This window comes from Natator depressus, chromosome 2, assembly GCF_965152275.1.
Source record: "Natator depressus isolate rNatDep1 chromosome 2, rNatDep2.hap1, whole genome shotgun sequence".
Taxonomy (NCBI): Eukaryota; Metazoa; Chordata; order Testudines; family Cheloniidae; genus Natator; species Natator depressus.
In genome coordinates this window covers 666285-684972 of record NC_134235.1, presented here as the reverse complement: position 1 = coordinate 684972, position 18688 = coordinate 666285, and the positions used below count along the sequence as shown (strand labels likewise).

The 18688-nt window shown below is 50.2% G+C and overlaps 1 protein-coding gene across 17 annotated transcripts in view; it reads left to right on the top strand.

The window, feature by feature from the left end:
• SCRIB (scribble planar cell polarity protein) overlaps positions 1-18688 on the top strand; it is a 232708-nt gene that overhangs the window by 23363 nt on the left and 190657 nt on the right. For all 17 annotated transcript variants that reach the window (XM_074943613.1, XM_074943609.1, XM_074943619.1 and 14 more), the window contains exons 2-8: positions 9354-9471; positions 10067-10145; positions 11408-11497; positions 12269-12325; positions 16805-16868; positions 18260-18334; positions 18426-18570. In XM_074943613.1, coding sequence (XP_074799714.1) covers positions 9354-9471; positions 10067-10145; positions 11408-11497; positions 12269-12325; positions 16805-16868; positions 18260-18334; positions 18426-18570 — 628 coding nt within the window. The remainder of the gene's footprint in view (positions 1-9353; positions 9472-10066; positions 10146-11407; positions 11498-12268; positions 12326-16804; positions 16869-18259; positions 18335-18425; positions 18571-18688) is intronic.

Genomic DNA, 18688 nt, shown 5'->3' with positions numbered 1-18688 from the left:
CAACAGAGGAAAAGCCCAGGCTTTGGTGAAGACACCTGTCAGCTTGCCTTCTGTGAACAGGATCTATAAATACTGGCTTAAGGGAATGATCCTGCATCTCTGGACTGATATTCTTTAATGGTAGAATACTGAGTAATTAGAGATACCCAAAATTACTTTGGGGAACCCTGAGAGGCTTATGGAAAACTAGCAGATCACTATATCTGTGCTGTCCCTTTTAATCTACAAACTTGGATTCTCCTGTTAACGTATTTTACCTGCTTTAACCTCTCAATAACTCATTTCCTTTTCTTAGCTAATAAACCTTTAGTCAGTTTACTAGAGAAATTGGCTCCAGCATTGTCTTTGGTGAGATCCAGAGTACCAATTTGACCTGGGGAAAGCGACTGGCCCTTTGGTGTGTGAGTAAACTAATGTGATGCAATATTTGGTATTGTGACCAATATCAAAGTCTAGTTTGGTTGGGTGGTAAGGTGGGCTGGAGATCCTAAGTGGACTGTCTGTGACTCCATGGTAATACTGGTATAGTGATCCAGGAGTGCACATTTGTTACTGGCTTGGTGAAATCTAATTATAGAAAATAAACAAGTTTGGGGAGTCTTCCTTGTTTTCTGACAGCCTGACCTGAGATTGGCACTCATTGTTGAAAGCCATACCACACAGCGTGACAGGGTGATATGTACATCTTTGATGTCTTTAGACCATACAATTACATAGTCCAGCATGTGCCACTGTTTTGACCTGGGATGCTTCCGTGTTGTCTTATATTTGTTGGCTTTTGGAAGACTGTTGGGAATAGTGAGATTGAACTTGGAACACTTGAAGAGAAGTAGTTGGCAATTTGAGTTTGACCATCCAAAGTCGTGATGGCCTAGCAACCCTGCTCCACGTGTCAGAGTCAGCTCCTACATGTGCATTTAAAATCTTCAAGTACAATGAGTTTGTCCTAGTTTGGCACCCCTCTGATGACCCTGCTGAAATCTTCATAAAACAGGTTTCAGAGTAACAGCCGTGTTAGTCTGTGTTCGCAAAAAGAAAAGGAGGACTTGTGGCACCTTAGAGACTAACCAATTTATTTGAGCATGAGCTTTCGTGAGCTACAACCTTTTTGTAGTGGTAAACACCCATTTTTTCATGGTTTGTATGTATAAGAACATTGTCTGTATTTTCCACAGTATGCATCCGATGAAGTGAGCTGTAGCTCACGAAAGCTTATGCTCAAATAAATTGGTTAGTCTCTAAGGTGCCACAAGTCCTCCTTTTCTTTTTGCGAACACAGACTAACACGGCTGTTACTCTGAAACCTGTTTTATGAAGATTTCAGCAGGGTCATCAGAGGGGTGCCAAACTAGGACAATGTTCTTATACATACAAACCATGAAAAAATGGGTGTTTACCACTACAAAAAGGTTGTAGCTCACGAAAGCTTATGCTCAAATAAATTGGTTAGTCTCTAAGGTGCCACAAGTCCTCCTTTTCTTTTTGCTTCATAAAACAGTTCCTTGACCTCATCTGTATGAGTCATTGACACCTAGCTCTGATGATGGTGGCATACAGCGAACATTTTATGGAGAGCACTATAAGTCGGTCATTGACTCCCTTGGGGAGCGAGTCAAGCTTACAGGGAATGTCAGACTGTATGGTGATCCCTACCCCCAACTGTCTCAGCTCATCCCTGGCCTTTCTAGGCTAGTAGAAGGTGTAGCCTGCTCACACCACCTCCAGGTGAGACTCAGAGTCTGGTTTCACTGACAGCAGTGTCTGTTACATCTCTTCAGTGTTTTGGCAATAAGGGCTGTTCATTCTTGGTAAGGGGTGTGATTTTTTTTGCCAGCATAATTATGCTGAAATAACCCTAGTGTAGATGCAGTTGTACCTGTATAAGGTGCTGTAAACTGTGTTCACACTAGGTAGATAAATCCTACACCGCTGTTTGCTGTTACACTCCACTTGCACTAGATTAAGATATATATGGTGTCATACAAATGCATGGACTGTGGAATGCATCCTAGGCCTATATCTCTGCTTGTAGAAAAATTCTATGTGAAAACTAGTATGTGCTCCTGTACTGAGGCTATAATTCACACACACAAGAGCTATATGTCCCTTTGGCATTTTGAGTCTTGCCAAGGTAGTTGTTTTTTGCATGAAATTCTATAGCATCATAGGAATTTAGGGCTGGAAGGGACCTCAAGAGGTCATCAAGTCCAGCCCCCTGGATTGAGGCAGGACCAAGTAAACCTCGACCGTCCGTGACTGGTGTTTGTCCAACTTGTTCTTAAAAACCTCCCATGATGGGGATTCCACTACCTCCTTTGCAAGCCTATTCCAAAACTTAACTATTTATCTTATTATAGTTAACTTTACCTAATTTCTAACCTGAATCTCCCTTGCTAGAATCTGTGGGGGAGGATAATGGATATAGCCTCTGAAATTCTTACTCTGACCTGAGGCCTTGGCTGGAGTTGACAATTTCATATCTATTTAACACTTGTTTCCTTACTATTAAACTCCTTTACGCTAGTTAAGCTGAATTAAATAGCACTTTTGCTGCTGATATTGCTCTCCCCATGCCCTGTGACTTATGGAAGTATAGTAGACAGTAAGAGTCTAAATTTATATAGGTTTCAGAGTAGCAGTCGTGTTAGTCTGTATTTGCAAAAAGAAAAGGAGGACTTGTGGCACCTTAGAGACTAACCAATTTATTTGAGCACAAGCTTTCGTGAGCTACAGCTCACTTCATCGGATGCATTCGGTGCACCCAATGAAGTGAGCTGTAGCTCACAAAAGCTTGTGCTCAAATAAATTGGTTAGTCTCTAAGGTGCCACAAGTCCTCCTTTTCTTTTTGTAAATTTATATGGGCGCCTTTCCTCTTAAAGCACTTTACATCTTCTGTATAGCCTTAGCAAATGAGCAGCAATGCTTCATTGTCTCGCTAATACGCATACGTAAGCAACTGTACTTAAGGTCTGGTTTGAGAAACTTACACAGTAAACTGCATAGGTCTTGGCCTATTGACTGTGAAGAGCTGACTTGAACTAATAGCTCTAGGAAGGAGGAGTATTTCAAACCTGCTGCTGGCAGCCCTTAGCCCAACCCCTCCAGCAGGGTGGACAGCTCCATTCATGGCATAGGTACTGTCTCCCTGCTTTTCATATAACCTTTCTCCCCCTTATCTGGCCTCTGTAGAAGACCGAAGACCTTGTTCTCTACTATGCAGTGCTGAACTAGGCCTGTATCTTACTGTGATGGGGTCAGACTCGCCACTTCGGTGCCTCCTGCTGGCCGTGCTGGGAATTAGCTCTTGGTTGCCAGTGCACCTTCCTCTAGTGGTGTCTCACCGCTGTTGCTTCTGCTCCACCTCTAAGACCCACGACATTCCCCGGACCACAGCGTCCTCTTCTGGGCACAGCCGGGCTGTGCCCCACTCCACTTTCTCCCTGCTTCTGGGGAAACTGGCTGTCTCTAGTCCATTCACTTGCCGCTGCAGCCTACTGTAGCCTTCGGTCTAGCCCCTCACCTCAGGGGTAAAGTGCAGTCCAAATACTGGCCACCCCTCTGTGGCAAGTGGGGGGGAAAAGGGGGGCTGGGCCCACACACTAGTCCAGGCTCTGACCCAGGGACCCTATAGCCAGCAGACACATGCTGCTGCTCCTCCAACTCCCACTGCCTGTTTCCCTAGGCCACTTTCCCCTAGCCCCTTCCTGGCCCGTTGTATCAGGGGCCTCAGCCAGGGAGTCCTCAGGCTGGAGCTCCCTTTTGCTCCCCTGACCCTGTCCAGCACTGCTCTATCTCAGGTGGTACTCTAAGGCAGCCAGTCCTTCTCCCTTGCACTCTAGGGAGAGACTGACTCTGCTCTGTTGAGCAGCCCTTCTTTTATATGGCCTTCCCTGGCCCTGATTGGCTGTTCAAACAAACCTTCTCCTGATTGGCTCTCTACAAGCCCTCCTTCCGTTGGTTGGGTTTTGTGCAGTCTCCCTGAGGGCTGCTTTAACCCTCCATCCACCTGTGTGGGGCAGCTGCCCCACCATACACCCTCCCCCTTAGAGGCCCCCCTCCAGTCTTATCTCACCAGTTTCTCCCTCAGCTGGGCCTGCAGGATGTCTCTCTCCTGCCTCAGGCTATCTACTACGAGGAGCAACCTGCTTCGTTCTTCCAGGGTCTGAGTCCCCACCGTAGCCTCCCTGAGGGCTGCTTTAACCCTCCATTTACCTGTGTGGGGCAGCCACCTCACCACATGTACTGAACAGATTTTGTTACCCCTGGCAGCCTTCAGTGTGGCTCATTCATATCAATGACCCATTCTGAAGGTGGGGGTGGTCACCTAGTAAAGAAGGGTCAGACCAAGGTCTAACTCAGGCCCATGTGTAGCTGTCTAGGTAAGTCACTCAGCCTCTGGGTCTGTTTTCTGGTCTACTATAAAGGTCTCCTTGCACTTGCTGCACCTGGGTACCCACCTGTGACTTATGGGCAGACAGAATAAATACATAGATTAGAAGTCATTTCTGTGTGTGTGGCTCTGTAGTCTAGTGACTGAGACATAACTCTGTTCCCACCTCTACCACAAACTTCCTGTGTGACCCTGAGTAAGACACTTACCATCTCCGAGGGTGTCTGACAATCATAGGCAGATAGCTGTAGAGTGGGAGTAGTTTTTATTTATATTGCAGTAGAGTCCGGAGACCCCAATCAGGAATTAGGGCCACTTTACGCTACACTCCATACATGAGTCCCTGCCTCTTCATGGAGGCTGTGTTGAGAATCCACCAAGGGCCAAATTATGTCCTCCTTTCTCATGGTGAGTAGCCTGCTCTGCAAGTAGTCTCATTTATTTCACTGGGAACGGGTGAGGGGCCTTTGGCAAGTGGTCCCTGACATCTCTGCAGTGATTCAGGGAACACAGCAATTGCTGCAGCCCTATAGCCCATCTAGTTCAAAATTCAGTCTCTGACTCTGGCTAGTACCAGCTGCAAGAAACTCCCTACTGGACAATGATGGAATCAGCTACCTATAGGGAAAGCCTCTTGCCTCACCCTATCTAACTCATGAGCTGTGTTCCCAATCTCCTTTTTTGAATGTAGCTAAGTAAGCTCTTAGTCTCAGAGGTACCTTGTTGTAGTGAGCTGTCCAGGCTATGAGTATCTTTCATGATAGAGGCTTGCTTTCTGTCAGCAGAGTTTTCTATAGACGTGCATGTGCACCATCTTCCTTAGCTGATCGTTTTGAGCATAGGGTATGTCTACACTGCCTACGTTATGACGCGGCCACAACAGTGCTGCCACGACAGCGCTGTGACATGGACAGTATAGACGTGCTTTATTGCCGTGGGAGAGCTCTCCCAGCGATTTTAAAAAAACAAACAAAAAACACCCTGAACGAGCGGTGGTAGCTTTATCACCAGGAGCTGTGGCTCCTGGCGATAAAGCACTGTCTATTCTGGCGCTTTTTAGCGCTAAACCTTTTGTCGCTCAGGGGTTTTTTTTTTTCACACCCCTGAATGACAAAAGTTTTAGTGCTGAAAGTGGCAGTGTAGACACAGCCATAGAGACAAAAACCTGCATCTTACCTACTGCCTCTGTTCAGCTTTCAATGGGTCATACTCTTGACCAGTCTCAAGGGGGTCCCTGAATGGCTGATTGCCTCAGCAAGGCTTGCTTCCCACCCCAGTTCCAGCATACTTCCTCCCTCCTATCCTCCATGGCACTGGTCACAGGAATTGTTTACGCTGGGGCAGTGCACGTGGTCTCTCACTTGGACTCCCAAATGGTTGGGCTGAGCCATGGCCTGAAGTGAGGGAGTTAGAATGGAAACTTCCTACAGCCTTAGCCCTGTACAGTAGTACACATTATGGCCCAGCACCTAGTGCTTTTGGTGCTGTAGCTTATTTCTTTGGTACCCATGCAGAGCAAAGCAGGGTCCTAAGAGAACAGGGAATAGTTCTCCAAAGCTCTGGAGAGCAAGGTACAGTTACCAGCTCAGTCCCCAGGCTGGCTTGCTCCCTCCCTCCTGAGTGGCCCTGTCTTGCAGTAGCTGGAACCCGTCCATGGCCTTCACAGGACTAAGACCGTGATCCTGCTCAGCTGGAACACGGTGTGAGCAGGTGCCCTTTGGTATGAGGGGACCCTAGTCCCTGGGACCCAGACACCTCCCAGAGAATGGAGAATGTTTATAAAATAGGGCGTTGGTCCCATAGACAGGGTGCCACCCTGAGAGGGGAAGGTATATAAAATGTATCAAGAGACTGATCAGGCAGCTGAGCCCTGACTAACAATGGGAGGTCTTGAGAAATTAGATAAATGTGTCTGGGATCAGCTGTAAGCTGGGATGGCAAGCCAGGAATTGTTACTGTTCCTCTTTTATAATGAGCGGCTCAGACCCCTACAACATATGCAGATTGCAGCTGACATGGACTCTACGAGTACCATAGTCCCTGAGAGCACACTCTCTGCATCATGTGAGAAGATGAAACCTGGGGCGGGGATCTCCCCACATTCCTGAGGTGGAGACTGATGTAGAAAACCATGTAGTGTCTCCACAATATCCTTATTCTCCTTACTGCTTCCTCCTACCTGTGGGGCCTTGCATCTGCTTGTGGGCTTCCTGTTCCAGACAGGCTGATAGCCTGTCTTGCTAATCGCTCTCCTTGCATCCATGTCACCTGCCGTTTTGTATGCTCCTTTCTGTTGACATATGTGGGCTGGCTTTCCCTTGTCTGTGTGGTATGTACTGGCGACTTCATTAATGGAGACATCTTATGCATCAGACTTCGACTCCCTCAGGGAACAGATGGCCAGGATCCCCTGGGGGACTAACATGAAGGGGAAGGGAGTCCAGGAGAGCTGGCTGTATTTCAAGGAATCCCTGTTGAGGTTACAGGGACAAACCATCCCGATGAGTCGAAAGAATAGTAAACATGGCAAGCGACCAGCTTGGCTTAATGGTGAAATCCTAGCGGATCTTAAACATAAAAAAGAAGCTTACAAGAAGTGGAAGGTTGGACATATGACCAGGGAAGAGTATAAAAATATTGCTCGGGCATGTAGGAAAGATATCAGGAGGGCCAAATCGCACCTGGAGCTGCAGCTAGCAAGAGATGTCAAGAGTAACAAGAAGGGTTTCTTCAGGTATGTTGGCAACAAGAAGAAAGCCAAGGAAAGTGTGGGCCCCTTACTGAATGAGGGAGGCAACCTAGTGACAGAGGATGTGGAAAAAGCTAATGTACTCAATGCTTTTTTTGCCTCTGTTTTCACTAACAAGGTCAGCTCCCAGACTGCTGCGCTGGGCATCACAGAATGGGGAAGAGATGGCCAGCCCTCTGTGGAGATAGAGGTGGTTAGGGACTATTTAGAAAAGCTGGACGTGCACAAGTCCATGGGGCCGGACGAGTTACATCCGAGAGTGCTGAAGGAATTGGCGGCTGTGATTGCAGAACCCTTGGCCATTATCTTTGAAAACTCGTGGCGAACGGGGGAAGTCCCGGATGACTGGAAAAAGGCTAATGTAGTGCCAATCTTTAAAAAAGGGAAGAAGGAGGATCCTGGGAACTACAGGCCAGTCAGCCTCACCTCAGTCCCTGGAAAAATCATGGAGCAGGTCCTCAAAGAATCAATCCTGAAGCACTTACATGAGAGGAAAGTGATCAGGAACAGTCAGCATGGATTCACCAAGGGAAGGTCATGCCTGACTAATCTAATCGCCTTTTATGATGAGATTACTGGTTCTGTGGATGAAGGGAAAGCAGTGGATGTATTGTTTCTTGACTTTAGCAAAGCTTTTGACACGGTCTCCCACAGTATTCTTGTCAGCAAGTTAAGGAAGTATGGGCTAGATGAATGCACTATAAGGTGGGTAGAAAGCTGGCTAGATTGTCGGGCTCAACGGGTAGTGATCAATGGCTCCATGTCTAGTTGGCAGCCGGTGTCAAGTGGAGTGCCCCAGGGGTCGGTCCTGGGACCGGTTTTGTTCAATATCTTCATAAATGATCTGGAGGATGGTGTGGATTGCACTCTCAGCAAATTTGCAGATGATACTAAACTGGGAGGAGTGGTAGATACGCTGGAGGGGAGGGATAGGATACAGAAGGACCTAGACAAATTGGAGGATTGGGCCAAAAGAAATCTGATGAGGTTCAATAAGGATAAGTGCAGGGTCCTGCACTTAGGATGGAAGAATCCAATGCACCGCTACAGACTAGGGACCGAATGGCTAGGCAGCAGTTCTGCGGAAAAGGACCTAGGGGTGACAGTGGACGAGAAGCTGGATATGAGTCAACAGTGTGCCCTTGTTGCCAAGAAGGCCAATGGCATTTTGGGATGTATAAGTAGGGGCATAGCGAGCAGATCGAGGGATGTGATCGTTCCCTTCTATTCGACACTGGTGAGGCCTCATCTGGAGTACTGTGTCCAGTTTTGGGCCCCACACTACAAGAAGGATGTGGATAAATTGGAGAGAGTCCAGCGAAGGGCAACAAAAATGATTAGGGGTCTAGAGCACATGACTTATGAAGAGAGGCTGAGGGAGCTGGGATTGTTTAGTCTGCAGAAGAGAAGAATGAGGGGGGATTTGCTAGCTGCTTTCAACTACCTGAAAGGGGGTTCCAAAGAGGATGGCTCTAGACTGTTCTCAATGGTAGCAGATGACAGAACGAGGAGTAATGGTCTCAAGTTGCAATGGGGGAGGTTTAGATTGGATATTAGGAAAAACTTTTTCACTAAGAGGGTGGTGAAACACTGGAATGCGTTACCTAGGGAGGTGGTAGAATCTCCTTCCTTAGAGGTTTTTAAGGTCAGGCTTGACAAAGCCCTGGCTGGGATGATTTAACTGGGAATTGGTCCTGCTTTGAGCAGGGGGTTGGACTAGATGACCTTCTGGGGTCCCTTCCAACCCTGATATTCTATGATTCTATGATTCATTAGTATTCCTCTGATTTGCTGTGTGCCTGCAAAACAAGCAAAGGCGCTCCCTGCCCTGAGGAGCTTCCAGCCTGCATAGAGGGGAGGGGGGTGATAAGGAGGTGTAGAATAATGGGGTTGGGGCCACGACACACTTAATGACTCCATTTACTCCTTCCCTACACCTGTTCTGGATCACCAATGAGTCTGTTAAGCCGCTGGTCCCTACGGCTTCTTGCTCCCTACACGGATTGTGCCAGATAATTCTAGCTCCACCCCCCTTGGCTGCTCAGTCTCACATTGCGTGTCTCCTGCGTGGCAGCTGCAGCTTTGAGAGGTGGCATGTCTGCAAGAAGGGGCCTGGGCAGAAGGAAGCTGTCGACTGCTGGCAGTTGTGTAGGGCTGGGGTAAGCAGATAGGATGAGATCCCCTATGGAGCTGTTGCTGCTTTCTCCTTTCAGCCTTTCTTCCGGCTCCTGAACCTGCGCAAGCTAGGCCTGAGTGACAATGAGATTCAGAGGCTTCCCCCCGAGGTGGCCAACTTCATGCAGCTGGTGGAGCTAGACATCTCTCGCAATGGTAAGGCCAACCAGCCAGGGAACTTGGGGGGGGTGGGGGGCCTTGTCAGGAGCCCAGTACCAGGCTCTTCCAGCACCCCAGTGCCCCACCCAGAGCACTGCTCCATGGGCCACCCATTGTCACCAGGATGTCAGTGTCTGTGCCTGAAGGAAGATGTGCCCTTCAGGAGCTTCCTAGAGGGAACTTTGCTGGGAGCTGCTCTTGTGCCATGGAGTCTCCATGTGTCCGTCCTCCCACTGTGTGACAGGCTCTCATTGGGGCCTCCCTTGTCCCCACAAATTCAGATGGGAAATAAGGTGTACGTTTTTAATAGTGATAGTAATTACCCACTAGAACAATTGACCAAGGGTTGTGGTGGATTCTGCATCACTGCTAATTTTTAAATAAAGACTGAATGTTTTTGTAAAGATCTGCTCTAGGAAGTATTTTGGGGAAGTTCTGTGGTCTGTGCTACACAGGAGGTCAGACTAGATGATCACAGTGGTCCCTTCTGGCCTTGAAATCTATGAATCCATGTGATGGGCTTTTGCCGTACACTCTTATCTCCATGTGACTGGCTCTTACTGGGGTCTTTTTTTCCCCCTCTTTGCTTCAGACATTCCAGAAATCCCTGAAAGCATCAAATTCTGCAAATCCCTGGAGATTGCTGACTTCAGTGGGAATCCCCTCTCCAGGTAGGGAGGGGCAGAGGAGGGGCAGGCAGTCTCCTCTCCTGGCTGAACTCGGTGCATGGGGTGAGGAAGGGGGAAGCACCCTATTCTCTCCAGCTTGCCTTGCCCAGCAGCTCGTATTTGACATTCCCTAGAACTAAAATAGAAAGAGGCAAAGCCTGTGACCCCCCTGTAAGAATCAGTTCCAGGGGAGACAAAGGACATCATACTCTCAGGGCTGGCAACCTGCATACCCACCTTGGAAAAGATTTTGATATCCTAGGAGATGGCCGTCCTCTGGATTCACCACCCGCCTCACACCATCAGAGGCAGCAGGTTTGATGAGAGTGCTGAGAGCCACGCTGAAGGTGATCCAAAGCCTGTCGCTGCCTTCCGAAGCTGTCTTGCCCCTGATAGTTTCCATACCTTACACCCGACTTACCCCTTCCCTATCCCTCCTCAGAGATGAGAACCTGTTATTAAAAGAAGTGGCCTTGTTCCTTTGTCAGCCCCTAGGTGCTCTGCTCTTGGTGGTCCCTCTGGTAACTCAGCCCTGCTGGTCCCCAGAACTGCTCTGAGCTCCCTCCCTTTTGTCAGCATCTCTCTGCTAATACAGTGCCTGGAGCTGAGCACATGGTCTCAGGGAGTCTACCCAGAACCTTACGGAGAGGGACTCTTCCCCTTCATGTCCCATCCTGATGCCTTTGTAGCCTTTACTCCTGTGTCCTTTTGGGACTCCTCTGCCCTCCAATACAGAGTCCGAGGTGCCCACTTTCCACTCGGTGATGTTGTGCCCCAACGTCCATTACAGTCTTTGTAGACGGACACTCCCATTCCTCCTGCCCTACCCATTGTACCTTGTGGGCACCAAGGCCTCTGCAGACTGTGTGCCCCTTTAAATCAGAGTTAGCTCTCTGCTGCCTCCTTGTGGCACTGGTATGTGAGCATAAGGTTTGCCAGACAGGAGCAGAACTGCCTCCAATGTGTGTGACTCCCCCATAATGCATCTAGGCAGTAGGTATTGTCGTTTGTTTGGAATGGGTAGGGCCGCAGTGAGTTTCTCTCCCTGTATAAAGGTTTGCAGGGATAGGGATTAGCTTTTCAAGGAGTAGGATGAGGCAGAGGGGACTCGGGGTTGTTTGTGCACAAACCTGTAACGGTGCTGGCTTTGTCACTTCCTGTCAGGGATGGTCTATATAATGCTGAGTCCTGCCATGAGTGCAGGGCACTGAACTAAATGACCTACTGAGGTCCCTTCCAGTCCTATGAGTCTGCTTCCTCCATAGGCTTCCTGAGGGCTTCACCCAGCTGCGGAGTCTGGGCCACCTGGCCCTGAATGATGTGTCCCTGCAGAGCCTCCCCAGTGATATCGGGAAGTGAGTGCACTTATGCTTCTTGCTAGTTGTGTGGGGAGTGCAGGGGGGTGGGGTGGGCAGGAGGAGAGCACCCCCATCATCGTGGAGGGTGCCTACACCATGGGGGAAAGAGCTATTTATCTGAACTCCTTGTGGCTTTAGGAACATTAATGAGGTTATCCCCCACACAGTCCAGCAGCTGAGTCAGGATCATTGTTCTTGTGTCCTAGATGGCAACTGTGGCACAAGAGGGGAGAGGACTTGCCCACAGGGAGTCTCTGCTGGAGGCAGGGATTGAACCCAGGCCTCCTGAGTCCCACAAGACCATCTTCCACTCTACTGCACATACACCACTTGGTCCCCTGCGAGTAGCTGCAGTCAGTTCAGCAAGACTCTCAGCATGATGAGCTCTGAGTGCTTAGGCAGAACCCTCAGGGCCCTCTCAGAGAGGGCATGTCCTTCCTTCCCCCAGGGCAGGGCGTCACCTTGTGTGTGAGGTTTGATCTCCAGGATGCAGGCTGCGTCATAGGCTGATGCCATCTCTCCCCTGTCCCCTGGACTGGGAACAGCGTCCTCCATGGTGTTTTAATAGTAAGTCTCCATCAGCCCCGATAATTTGAGGACGTCTTTATTTCAACCCCAGCCCACCTCTGCTACTGGTGTACACCGTGCACCCATGTATATGAAGGACTGCCCTGTGGGAGGGTCTGTGCATCCGAGTTTGTCCCTGAAGGGCCCCACCTGCTCCCGCTCCCAGTGATTCTGGCTTCCTCGCTCCCTTTTCTCTTGCAGTTTGGCAAATCTGGTGACTCTGGAGCTGCGTGAGAACCTGCTCAAGTCCCTCCCCACGTGAGTGTCCTGTCGGGTGACTGTGGCACCTTCCTGGCTGGTCGCCTAGGGGATCCCCAGGGGCTAACCATCTGCAGTGCAGAGCTCAGCACCCTGGCTACGGGGCCTGCAGGGCTTTGAATGAACAAGCTCTCCTTCGGTGAATTATTGGGGGTGGTATGAGGAGAAGGGGTTTGTTCCAGCAATAAAGGTAGGGAGGGACATTTGGAATCTGTTTAGCTGAGCTCATGGTCACACTGGAGGAGGCAGTGGAATTGGAGGGCTGCTGCTCTGAGGTGCCTGGTGGAACTGCTGAGAACGTCCCTCATTTGTGGGTTAGAGTTAGCTGAAGGTGGTTTTGGAGGGCAAGAGATGATAGTGTTTATGGGGGTGCAGGTGAGGATTTGCAGTATATGGTAAAGTAGAGCAAGGGAACTGGGGAATGTGGCGAATTTGTTCCCTTTTCTGACACCTTTGCTTTTTTACATGCCTGTCCTGGCCCAGCAGCTCTCACAGGGGTGTGGGTGTTGGGCTTCAGTAGAATACTGGTCTTCTCGGGCAGGTGGGGGGTAAGAAGCCAGCCTTAAAGGAGAGAAGTTGAGTCACCAAGAGTTGCTGTAAGGATTTGGGGGAGGGGGTGACGGCGCACATGTTTGCAAGCAAAACATACTCCTCACTTCAGCCCCAGGTGGTGAACTACCAGGCCTTGTTTGCGAAAAATACAAGTGCCTTGCTTTGGAGAGGGTTTCTCCCTGTGCTCCTGTGTGGGAGTTTAAAAAATAATTAAAAAAAAAAAAAGGCCAAAGGGTCACTCAGTCACTGGAGGCAGCCATGACAAGTCTGACACAGCCATGCTGTCAATGACCAGGGTTGTCACGCTGTTGTGGCTGTTAATGTCCAAGATACCCAAAGAGATGCAAGTCACCTTCAAGGACATGCCCTTTGAGGAGAAAGGAACTCTGTGGTTCCTGAAAGACCCAGGGCTACATTAAGGTCTTTAGGGACCCAGAGTACAAATCCCTATCGGAAACCCTGGAAGAATCAGCTCCAGGGGAGACAAAGAACATCATACTCTCACGGCTGGCAACTGCATACCCACCTTGGAAAAGATTTTGATATCCTAGGAGATGGCCATTCTCTGGATTCGCCACCAGCCCCACATCATCAGAGGCAGCAGGTTTGATGGGAGTGCTGAGAGCCACACTGGAGGTGATCCAAAGCCTGTCGCTGCCTTCCGAAGCTGTCTTGCCCCTGATAGTTTCCATACCTTATACCCTACTTACCCCTTTCCCATCCCTCTTCAGGGATGAGAACCTATTAAAAGAAGTGGCCTTGTTTTGGCCTGCGTCGTTGGGGGGTTCCTGTGAGAGACCTATTGTCCACGAAGGACAACACAAAATATTAGAACTTTTTTCCGCCACAGAGGGCATGAGCCCAGGATCAATACCAGGCACCTTCCTTCTGCAGTGGAACCCAGGGCTTCTTTTTTATGCCTTTCCTCTGGTTCCCCTGATCCTTGGGGTGACTTCCAGAATCAAAAGGGGAAAGGCCACGATCGTTCTCATAGCTCCACGCTGGCCCAAGCCTTTTTGCTGCAGGTGTCCCGTTAGCTGCCAGTCTAGCTTCCACGCTACTCATACCTGATCTCGCAACACCAGGGTGAGATAATCCATCCTGACCTGTATCTGGCAGCCTGGATGTTATATAGTTAAGTAGTACAGAGAGAGTCTTCTTTAGACAAGTCCAGGAGATCCTAATACAGAGGAGGAAGACATCCACCAGAAGGACATCCTCATCAAAATGAGAGATTCTTGGGTTATGTGCTCAACAGGGATGTGGGTTTTGATACTGCTGTTGCTCGACAGCTTGCTGCATCTGGAACTCTCCATTAAGGTCTACCTCTCAGCAATCGTGGTTTGTCATCTGTACAGTTGTGCCCTTTTCTGATGGTATCAAAGTTCCTCAAGGCCCTGTTATGTACTTACCCTTGGGACAAGAACCTGTTCCTACCTGGGACCTAGCCCTTGCCCTTCCGAGATCCTCGAGGGGAGACCCCATGACTGACTGTTCCAGCTGGGAACGAACCTCCCAGCCCAGGTAGACAGACTTGTGTTAGTGGGGCTTGAGCTAGCGCGCTAAAATTAGGTGGGTGGATGTTGCTGCTGTGGTAGACACTCTAGTCACCCATGATCACCGTAGAGGTCAGAGTGGGCCTGAGGTCGGGTGGCTAGCCAGAATCTTCACCAGAGCTACAACAGCCCCAGGCTCATGCTAGCATGCTAAAAATAGCTCTGTCTACCCGAGCTGGGAGGCTCGCTGCCATGCAGACACCCTTTGAGCCCCTTTCAGAATTCTCCGTAGTTCATCTCATTCTGAAGATGGTCTTCCTAGTCACTATCACTTCAGCCTGGAGACTGTGCGTGCTTCAAGCAATTGTGGCTGACCCTCCCTACGTGACATATCATAGGGACAAAGTGCTGCTGAGACCTCGCCTTGGGTGGTCTCACAATTCCATCTCACTCACTTAACCTGCCTGCTTTCTTCCTGAGACACTGCTCTTAATCAGCAGCCAAGTTGCATGTGCTGGACACTTTCAGAGCCTTACTTTACTACAGAGCCTGAATGGTTTGGTTCTCTGTCTCTCCATTTATTCTGGTTGTAGCCAACCATTCCAAGGGCCAGGCCATCTCATCGCAAAGGATAGCTAAGTGCATAACATGATGAACCTGCTACCAACTGGCAGGTACACCTCTTCCGCTGCATGTTAACGCTAACTCCACCAGAGCTCTGCCTGGTTCAGAAATGTGCCAGGTTCCGAGATCTGCAAGGCAGTAATGTGTAATCCACTGATTTATGTCAAGCGTTATGCATTGGAGTTAGCTGCCAGAGCAGATGCCAAATTCCGGAGAGCAGAACTGGGGTCCCTGTTTGTTTGCAGCTGATGCTTCTCATTCCACTGTTTGAAAGGGATGCTTCTTGCCAGTCACCTACAGTGGGATTTCACTGACACGCTTGAATAGAGAATGGTTACCCTGCAGTAAGTGTGGTTCTCTGAGATGTTATAACTGGTGTGGAACCCCCAACCGACCCTCCATCCCTGCTTTCGGAATCCTCCGCTAACGCGGTCTTCAAATTGGGAGGAGTCTTAAGGAGGGTCATGGCTGCTTTATGCCCTCCCCTGGGAACACGAGGAGACTCGGGGCCCATATGTGGGTAGCCCTGATGGACACTGCTATTCAAAAGATTCTGATCTCATACGCATGAGGTGCACGTGCATCCACAGTGGGATCCACGCTGACGGCGGCATCTTGAAGAACCATGGTCAGTTACTGTAGGAGAACCATTCTTCCCCTGTTTTGGTATTTTTGCAGCCTGCCCTTTCCACCAGTCATCTCTTGGCTTTCCCATGAACATGCAACCAGACTCTTAAGTTGGTTTAGGGCTCAGAGCAGCTGCCTGCACAGGAGTCTCCTTCCAGAGATGGTGAAAACTGAGCTAGCGAAACCCATCTGAAGAGAATAAAAGGGCAGAAGAGCTGCTGGGAGGCGGGGGCAGGGGAAGGAGGTTGTGCAGGTGTAAAGGAAGGAAGATCTCTGACCTGAGGGGGTGGGATAGCGACCCGTGTTTTGAGAATCAGAGGATGGGATGGGGATGTAGGGCCAGGAGTCAATGCAGATTAACCTCTTAGCCATCTCACTTGGAGTAGTTGCTGTGTTGTCTCGTGCTGTGGGGCTGCTGGAGTGGAGACACACACCAGTGGTTCCAGGCATGTCTAGGACGAGTCCCCAGGGATGCAGGCACTGCTCAGCTCCTGCTTTCATCCAGCCCTAGAAACTTGCCCCCAAGGTGCTGCCAGGACCTGGCTGCCAGGCAGGCTTCTTGCAAGACCATATCCAGTGAACACCTTGTCCGCTATCATCCCTTTGCCTCTTTTTCTGCAGCACAGTGCCCAGGGTGCTCCCACATCCCCTTCAGGGACAATGGGGCTCCCAATCTTGAGGGTAGGAAGCTAGAGGGCTTGCTCCCTCCGCTCTCCTGTAACTCAGCTCCTGTGGCCCCCAGCGTGTGTCATTTTCCCTTAGCTTTTTCCAGTTCTCTCCATCGTCCTGTTCTCAGGGCTCCACCATGGCAGAACAGACCAGCAGCAGGTCCGGACTCTGGACACTCACCTGCTCACATGTCCCTGCTCAAAGCAGGTCTGATTGAGTTGGTGGAGGAAACACCAGCAACTCGTCTTTCCTGGGGCTCCCAGAGTCACTGAGCCCAGAGCAGAGAGGACCTTGTTGGCTTCGGCCACTCTGATAGGAAGTGGGGCAGAGCCCCAACTCGCCTGAGCCCCTTGGCTTGGAGGCACCATGGAAAGAGCTATCTAGACTGACTCTTTGGTTTCCTGGTGCAGGGGGGATTCACAGTGATGTTGACTGGGGAGCTGGGGTCCCTGGTGCTAATCTCTCTCTCTCTCTCTCCCCTTCCCCCCCCCTCCCCCCCAATGGTCTGCAGTTCGCTCTCATTCCTTGTCAAGTTAGAGCAGTTGGATCTTGGTGGCAATGACCTGGAAGTGCTGGTAGGTGAAGGGGATGGAAGGGAGGAGGTGGGATGGGAGGAGGTGGGTGGTGGTTGGGACAGTGCCCCAGTCCCCTTTGGGGATGGATGGATGGGATCTGAAATCACAAGGAGCAGCAGGTGACTCCAGTGTGTCTGTTGCAGCCCAGTAACCGTTCCCAGCATTCTGTTCTCTTGCTGTGTTGGCACTGTGTGTTGTTTTCCGTTGCACATCTTGCTCCCCCTCACATCCCATCCCCGTTTCTCTGGTGCACTCTCCCCTGCTCTCTAGCTGCCGGAGGATTTATGCCTCTCCAGTTCTGTCGCTTGCCTTTCCTGCCTCTGACCTTTGCATCCCCATCCCAACCACCCCTTGTCATCTGCTTCAGCCCTGCTGTGCTGGCTTGCTGCCCTTCCCCTTTCTGGTTTGGCTTTGCCATTAGAGAGAGATCCCAGCAATGGCCCATGTTATTCCCCAGGAGGTATAAATACCCAGTCTTAGTATGGAGGCCCTGAGGGCTGCAGACACTGAAACCTCCATCTAGGCCCTTCTCCCTTGCGAAAGCTGGAGACTGACACAGAGTGCCTGGGTGAAACCTGGATTCAGCTGCTCTTGCGTATTTGTTTCAGCCTTTGACTGAGCTGGAATCCAGGTGTGTTCTGTAGTTTCCACAGCTGCAGAGACAGGTGCCACAGAGTGCTGCTCCAGAACTGGCTTTCTAAGGATTTAACCTCTTGTCGGTGAAGAAAACCTCCTAAAGCGGGAGCCACATGAGGTGGTGCAGCCCTTTCTGCCAGAACCTGCAGATGACCTGCAAGAATAGTTCTGAGGCATGAACTGCTTCTCAGTGGAGCATTAACTCCCAAACCTAACTATTATTCCCAACATGTTAGTGCTGTTAATTTGTTCCATTGCTGATCATTTTAGCAGCAACATCCAGCTAATGTGTGTGTCCCTGTGGATGGCTGGTGGTGGATAATGTTGGTGTAGTGGGGTGGTTGGTTAATATCAAGTCATCTCTGCCCATTCCCACAAGGAGGAAGGAGAGGGGAGATTTATTCCTTCTGAGGCGAAAGCCTCTGAAGCCCTCACTCACCTCTCACCCCTCTGTGGGACCAAACAATCTCAATTATCCTCTTCTCGCCTGATCCTGGGGACCTTTTGCAGCCAGCATGGCCAGTCTAGAAACCAGCAGCATGTCAGCTGATATCTTCCCCAATACCTGGTCTTCCGTGTCACGTACCCTGGCTTGCTTACTTCCCCAGAAGTCTGTGGTGAATGGCCTTGAGAAGGCAGCAGAGCTGCAGTGTCTGTCATTGCTGGATCGTGGTGATTTGGGAACAGCCTTTATCCCAGAGCAGGTGCTCTCCTGTAGCAAGGGGCTAACACTCTGCTTTCTTGTTCTGTTGCAGCCAGACACTCTGGGAGCATTACCGAACCTGCGGGAGCTCTGGCTAGACCGAAACCAGCTCTCGGCCCTGCCCCCGGTGAGTACCCATTCCGTGAATGTTGCCTTGCTGCTGTGCTCCCTACTCCATCACTCCCTTGAGCCAGGTGGTGTCTCCTTTCCCCTCCCAGGAGCTGGGGAATCTTCGGCGCTTGGTCTGTCTGGATGTGTCTGAGAACAAGCTGGAGCAGCTGCCCAATGAGGTCAGCGGGCTGATGGCACTGACAGACCTACTGCTGTCACAGAACCTTTTGGCATGCATACCTGATGGGATTGGTAAGTGCGCTGGAGCGAGGGTTATCGTGTTTGCGTGGGTACAGTATTACCCCATTGGAAAGGGAGGGAGCCCTGGATGGGAAAGTATGGAACAGGAGCAGGGACCATGTCACCCTGT